This window comes from Zootoca vivipara, chromosome 2, assembly GCF_965207765.1.
Source record: "Zootoca vivipara chromosome 2, rZooViv2.hap1.1, whole genome shotgun sequence".
NCBI lineage: Eukaryota > Metazoa > Chordata > Lepidosauria > Squamata > Lacertidae > Zootoca > Zootoca vivipara.
Window position 1 is genome coordinate 6,438,872 of NC_142584.1, and position 7,068 is coordinate 6,445,939.

The 7,068-nt window shown below is 44.0% G+C and overlaps 1 protein-coding gene across 1 annotated transcript; it reads left to right on the top strand.

Moving 5' to 3' along the window:
- The first annotated feature begins 583 nt into the window (after nucleotides 1-583).
- Nucleotides 584-6,775, top strand: LOC118077235 (retinol dehydrogenase 7-like). The gene is made up of 5 exons (XM_035100747.3): nucleotides 584-1,076; nucleotides 1,376-1,634; nucleotides 3,258-3,415; nucleotides 3,705-3,947; nucleotides 6,549-6,775. The coding sequence occupies exons 1-4, from the start codon at nucleotides 764-766 to the stop codon at nucleotides 3,920-3,922; spliced, it is 948 nt and encodes a 315-aa protein (XP_034956638.3). The 5' UTR covers nucleotides 584-763; the 3' UTR covers nucleotides 3,923-3,947; nucleotides 6,549-6,775.
- The last annotated feature ends 293 nt before the right edge of the window (nucleotides 6,776-7,068 follow it).

Consider the following 7,068-nt stretch of genomic DNA (forward strand, 5'->3'; position numbering starts at 1 on the left):
CAGATAGTTGTTTATTTCTTTGACATCTGATGGGAGTGCGTTCCACAGGGCGGGCACCACTACCAAGAAGGCCCTCTGCCTGATTCTCTGTAACCTCACATCTTGCAGGGAGGGAACCGCCAGAAGGTCCTCGGAGCTGGACCTCAGTGTCCGGACTGGACGATGTGGGTGGAGACGCTTCTTCAGGTATACTGAGCTGAGGCTGTTTAGGGCTTTAAACATCAGCACCAACACCATTTTGCCACCCCCCCCAGTGGTGACACCCGGGGTGGCCCACCCCACCCCCACCCCCACCCCCGTTCCCCTGCCCCCGGGGAGAGTGTGATCACACAAAACAAATCAGGGATCGGACCTTGAGCAAGAGCAATATGTAGTGCAATAATGGCAAAATAAGGCATATGGCCTGTTGGATGCTAATGTTGAGTTTGCACAATATTTGAACTCAGTGTTGCTTATTATAGATGTAGGTAGGATCTTACTGTTCCTCTTTCTTTAGTTGTTCAGTTAATAAGTAGCTAGCTAGAGCTATTCTTTATACTTCTTTTAGCCCACCTCTACTCCACGCAGCTTATTGCATCATGCACAATTTCTCCTTCCCCTCCACAACACTGCAAGGGAGGCTAAATTGAGTGGTGGCAACATAAAAGGTGAAGTTCTTGGTGAAGTTCTTGGTGGAGCAGGATTTAGAAATATGCTCCTCTAAATCCTGCTGGGGCTGTTTGTGCCCCCACTCTTGCAAGCTTCTTCCCTGCAGGTTTCAGCCATGTGGCTCTACCTGGCTGCCCTGTTGGGGCTTCGCTTCCTTCGCCGATGGTACAAGGAGAGACAGACGGTGGAGAACCTGACGGAGAAATACGTCTTCATCACGGGGTGTGACTCTGGCTTTGGAAACCTACTTGCCAGGCAGCTGGATGCCCGGGGTCTTCGTGTGCTGGCAGCCTGTCTCACGCAGAAGGGGGCAGAGCAGCTGGAGAAGGCCACCTCAGAGCGCTTGAAAACCACCATTCTGGATGTGAGCAGCACAGAGAGTGTGGCAGCAGCGACGGAGTGGGTGAAAGGGTGCATTGGAAACAAAGGTGAATCTCTACCTTCCTTGCGCTGCCTCTGTGCTATTTGTGGGACGGGGGATTAGACTTGCCTCTCTGTATTCTTTTGTAGGCTACTTTCCCCACATAATTAGGCCCAAAGTGCCTCACAACATGTGAAATGAAGAATAGGGATAACAATTCAGAAAAAAATAATATTAGGAAGAATTGTGATTAGGGTTCCATAAGTAAACACAAACAATCTATGCATGTGATTAGCTTATTTCCAACTTTATTGAGCTCTGCTAAGGTTGCCTAAGAGGATGAACATGCCTTCTTTCTTCACACAGGGCTCTGGGGCTTGGTGAACAATGCAGGCATAGGGGTCCCAACAGCTGCCAATGAGTGGCTGACGAAAGATGACTTTGCAAAGGTGATCAATGTCAACCTTCTTGGGATGATTGATGTGACGCTACACATGCTGCCCCTGGTGAGAAGAGCCAGAGGGAGGGTGGTCAACGTGTGCAGCTCGATGGGACGACTGGCCTGCTTTGGAGGTGGTTACTGCCCATCAAAGTTTGGTGCGGAAGCCTTCTCTGACAGCCTGAGGTAAAAAGAGCAGCTCTGTACAGTGTTGCCTCGCTAGACGAAATTAATTCGTTCCACGGGTCTTTTCTTATAGCAAAAAATTCGTCTAGCGAATCCCATAGGAATGCACTGAATTTTTTTCGACTTTTTTTTGCCCATAGGAACGCATTAATTGATTTTCAATGCATTCCTATGGGAAACCGCGATTTGCTAGATGAATTTTTCGTAAAACGCATTCGTCTAGCGAGGCAAGCTCCGCTCGAAAAATCCTTTCATTAAGCGGAAATTTCGTTAAGCAGGGCATTCGTTAAGCGAGGCACCACTGTAGTTTCTTCTTTTGCAACACGCAACCTCCAGATGTTTCATTCCATATCAAGTGATCCAACTTTTTCATCCCATGTTACCCAATTTTCTTAATATTTTGCACACTTGTTGAATTTTCAAAATTCAGTTTGAAATTTCAAAAAAATTGACAATTTTGGCCTTTTCAGACTACCTTAAAAGCTCAGACCAGAATTGAGATATGTCAAAAGTGAAAACACAAATCTCTTCAGAACTGCATGGGCTTTAATATGATATGTCATATGATGGACTTAGTTTAAAATAAAAATGTAAGTTACAAAATTTATTTTTAAAAGGAATGATTTTACAATATTCCCAATTTTTTCCCTTGAGAACTCAATGGGGTCACATTTTTAAAAATATGTTGTACATACATGACTGCCTTATTGGGTTCTATTTTAGATAAATGGGTCTTCTGTTATATTCTGAAAAATATAAGAGAATAAACAAAATTTCAAACTATATTATCAGTTACTTCAGGCATTTCTTTAGAAAGCCATTCAATTAAAAGGTGTCCGAAAAGCTAATCAGGCTTGTCTTTAAACAATGTGTTCCAAAGCCAATGCTTTTGCATGACAGAATTAATGCATTGAAAGAATTCTTGTTAGTACTTCATTTCATGAATATGACAACAAAATACATATCAAACAAAATTATGAAAAAAATACGTTTTTTTGAATTTGCAAGCCTGAGATGGGATGTGTGGCTCCCAGTCCACTTTTGCTGTCCATGCTCTAGATGGTTTTGTCTAGGTCCTAGGCCAGGCATAGGCAACCTTGGCTCTCCAGATGTTTTGGAACTACAACTCCCATGATCCCTGACCACTGACCTTGTTAGCTAGGGATCATGGGAGTTGTAGTTCCAAAACATCTGGAGAGCCAAGGTTGCCTATGCCTGTCCTAGGCCAACCTACCTTGCTGTGTTGCTGGTGTCACTTAGGAGAATAGCAAAGGCCTTTGAGAACAGAAGAGCCAAACATGATTTGTAGAAAAGTTGATTATGGTGTCTAGAAATGTGTGTATTTCAGCTCTTTATATACCACTTAATTTTTTAAAGTGGCAACTTTAGAGCACCAGCATTCCGACGGCTGCCTCTTAATACAACTAATATCGTGTTATACAGAACCCATTGCAGGGCCAGGCTTATGCAAGAGGGCAGAAGACAGGGGGTTGTATTTCCCTTCGTTTCTCTCTCTCTCTCTCTCTTTCTTCTTTTCAGAAAGAAAAATGTACCTTTCGATGCATGACCTGCAATATTACCGTGGCTCAGTAACAAATTCTTTGCTTTCCTTCCCCAATTCAGGAGAGAGCTCCATCCTTTTGGAGTCCGAGTCAGCATAATTGAACCTGGTGGTTTCAAAACACATATTTGCTCAAATGCAGTAGAGAATTTTCAGGCTGTATGGAGCCGGGTACCTTCTGACATCAGAGACTCTTACGGGCAGCAGTACTTTGAGGAATGTGAGTAGAGATGGGGGAGAAAATCAGTTCAATTTGCACTTCAAGAAACAATAAGCAAACTGACACCCAGCTATCCCTCTGAATTTGCACACGCCAAAATGTGGCAATGCAGTCTGGAAGCACCTGATGGTTCTTTTCTTTGGCATCCAAAATAGTTTCAGATGTTCCTCCTTTCATTTAGCTATCACAGGGAGGAATGCCCAGAAGGCAGTCTTTCCCCAGAAGATTAAATTTGCCTCCAATGTTGTTGCAGATCCAACTTTTCCATTTGTTTGTTTCTCCCACACAGGTTGCAAATTGTCCCAGCAACAATTTGATGGTTGCAGCGACAAGCTTCACCTGGTCACCGACTGCATAGAACATGCCCTGACATCCTGCTCCCCTCGCACTCGCTACTCTCCAGGCTGGGATGCAAAGCTCTTCTACCTTCCTGTCTCTTACTTGCCAACCACCATTGCAGACTATGTGTTGACCCGCTCTGGGCCCAAACCAGCACAAGCCGTGTAGATCATTGTGAAGAACAACATTACAGGTGGCCAAACAATCTAAAATATTGCATCTTTTAGGATCCTATTGAGATGCAGGCTTAGTAATCAGTAGCTGTAAAGAGAAGTGATTTTATTTTAATTTTTTTTACTGATGATTGGCTGATGCAATACTTTACTACCCATTTATCTAGGAACAAGCTCCATTGAACTCAGTGCCACCTACTGTAAGTCTGAGTACCAAACTTAGAACCAGATGTAAAGAACCAAACAGGAAATATTCATTTAGTCCCATCTCACCACAAAAATCCTGGGAACTGTAGTTTAAGGATGCTAGGGGTAACCTATAGTTCCTTGGAGCGGGGAAAATTTGTGCTCCCTGTAATCCAGTTGGAACGCATATTCAATTAAAGCTGGTAACAACAACAACAACCACAACACATTATTTGTACCCCGCCCATCTGGCTGTGTTTCCCCAGCCACTCTGGGTGGCTTCCAACAAAGATTTAAAATACATTAAAATGTCACACATTAAAAACTTCCCTGAACAGGGTTGCCTTCAGATGTCTTCTAAATGTCAGGTAGTTATTTTTGACATCTCTTTAGGAGGGCGTTCCACAGGGCAGGTGCCACTACCGAGAAGGCCCGCTGCCTGGTTCCCTGTAGCTTATCGAAGTGAGGGAACCACCAGAAGGCCCTCAGCGTCTGGGCAGAACGATGGGGGGTGGAGACGCTCCTTCAGGTATACTGGGCCGAGGCTGTTTAGGGCTTTAAAGACCAACACTTTGAATTGTGCTCAGAAACGTACTGGGAGCCAATGTAGGTCTTTCAGGACTGGTGTTATATGCTTTCGGCTGCCGCCTCCAGTCACCAGTCTAGCTGCCACATTCTGGATTAGTTGTAGTTTCCGGGTCACCTTCAAAGGTACCCCCACGTAGAGCGCATTTCAGTAGTCCAAGCGGGAGATAACTAGAGAATGCACCACTCTGGCGAGACTGTCTGTGAGCAGGTAGGGTCTCAGCCTGCGTACCAGATGGAGCTGATAAACAGCTGCCCTGGATACAGAATTAACCTGTGCCTCCATGGACAGCTGTGAGTCCAAAATGACTCCCAGGCTGCGCACCTGGTCCTTCAGGGGCACAGTTACCCCATTCAGGACCAGGGAGTCCTCCACACCAGCCCGCCCCCTGTTCCCCAAGAACAGTACTTCTGTCTTGTCAGGATTCAACCTCAATCCGTTAATCGCCATCCATCCTCCAACTGCCTCCAGGCACTCACACAGGACCTTCACTTTAAAAGAGAGGTAGAGCTCTAAATCTAAACTATCAGTAAGCTTTCTGCCAGCATGGCAGGTCATCTGGAGGCCAACAGCCATCCCAGCATTCCTCTGTTTTACCTATTGCTTTGGCATGTTTGCGGTACACTAACTCAGACAACTTTAGACCCAAAGCCATACTTCTGCTTGAGGCGCCACGGAAGATGGCTGAAAATTCCATGGCTCCGGCTCTCACAGGGTAATTAGAGGCTGAGATGGGAGTAATCAGCCTCCCAAAATCTTCCTGGGGGGTATGGGAAGACACAGTCTCAACCGCAGATGCCCAACAACCCACCCCCAAATTTGGAAGGAAGGAGGGGCTGGGGGGCACTGGATGGAATGCCCCCGAGAGAGTCTGGCTCTCCTGGACGCTGTCTCCGTGAGCGAATCAAGTTCCATTTCTTAAGATGAAAAATTGGATTTAAGCTTTGGACAAGCGAGGAGGGAGGAATTACTCTGCTAAACAACCCAGCCACTGAGGTGCTAAAAAAAACTGAATCGAAGAAGGGCTATATCAAAGTTGGTATGTTGGAATGGAATGGAAAAGGGGGGGGACTCTTTTATTATTCTACTTCATTATTTTACTTGGCAAAAATCCCCAGAAGAACCGTTTACAATATTTATAGCAAGCAAGACTGGAAAGTTTGGAATTCGTTGATATAATATGGCTTCAAAATTATAAACTCTTGAGCTTGTTTGGAGGTTCTAGCAGGGGAGCGCAGCTATCGTATACCCTTGACCGAAGAACGGTACACTCCTTCTATCTGGGATGGTCGTCCTCTTCCACCGAGCGCGCAGCTTCGGGAGGGACGCACATGGAGCGGTGAGGGAGGAAGGGGACACTCGCCTAGCCAGCCAGATCAGCCAAATCAACCCTGGCGATCAATGGGGTGACATATACTAGTAAATGAAGGATGGAATGTTTTTTCTTTTTCTTTTTTGTTATTTCTTTTTGTTGTATTTTCTTTTGACTTGTGAATTTTTCTATTGTTATTTTGTGTATTTCTTTATGAAAACTGATAAAAATAATTTTTTAAAAAACAAAATTATAAACTCTATAGAAATGAAAATATATTAATTAAGGTTCTTGATTTTTTATTTGCCTGGAAGAGGATAAAAGATTCTCCAATTCTCCATTAGACAGGAGCAGGATCTCATTAGCTGCTGGAGTCTTGTTAAAAAATCTTGGGCCAGTTTCCTGGAAGCTTTGTGGGCTGTGTTGCAGTTATAATTTGGAAATCTGCCATGTTGGAAGTCAAGACCGGGTTGCAGAATTATGAATAGTCATAGGGGGAGGTGAGCCTTTAATATGTCATTATATTTGTATTTCCAGTTTTGATATGGTAAATCTCCCCTGGAAAGGCTATGTTTGATGCAACCGGTTTGGGAAAATTACTGAGCAGACGCTTAGACTTGATTTTATCGGAACTATGTGAAGATGGCGGCTGCCGGCAGCAGTGAAAAGACTTTTGGATAGACTCGGCAGAAACACCAGCATGAGAGGAGATACTGTGAACTTATGGAAGGGAATCATAGACATAAAATCCACACAGAAACACATCATTGTTTGTTTTAACTCACTTGTGGGAACAACTCAGAGCCTGCGAAAGAATGAAGGATAACAACAGAAAGAAATAGAGGAATCACCGGAAATGACTATGAAATGCAGTAGAATTATGATCAGGATTAGAGCGTTCCGAGCTTGAAGCATGGAAAGTCTCGAAAAATTGATAATTTGGCCGAATATTTGGATTATTTGATATGTATATGTATAATTTGGAATTTTAATGTGATTGGATTGGATTGTTGAAGCAGAAAATTTAATAAAAATTATATATATATATAAGCTTCAG

Coding starts and splice junctions, on each gene's coding strand:
- LOC118077235 (XM_035100747.3), top strand. CDS start 764: ATGTGGCTCTACCTGGCTGCCCTGTTGGGGCTTCGCTTCCTTCGCCGA. Junction 1,077..1,375: donor AGGGTGCATTGGAAACAAAG/GTGAATCTCTAC, acceptor TTCTTCACACAG/GGCTCTGGGGCTTGGTGAAC. Junction 1,635..3,257: donor GCCTTCTCTGACAGCCTGAG/GTAAAAAGAGCA, acceptor TCCCCAATTCAG/GAGAGAGCTCCATCCTTTTG.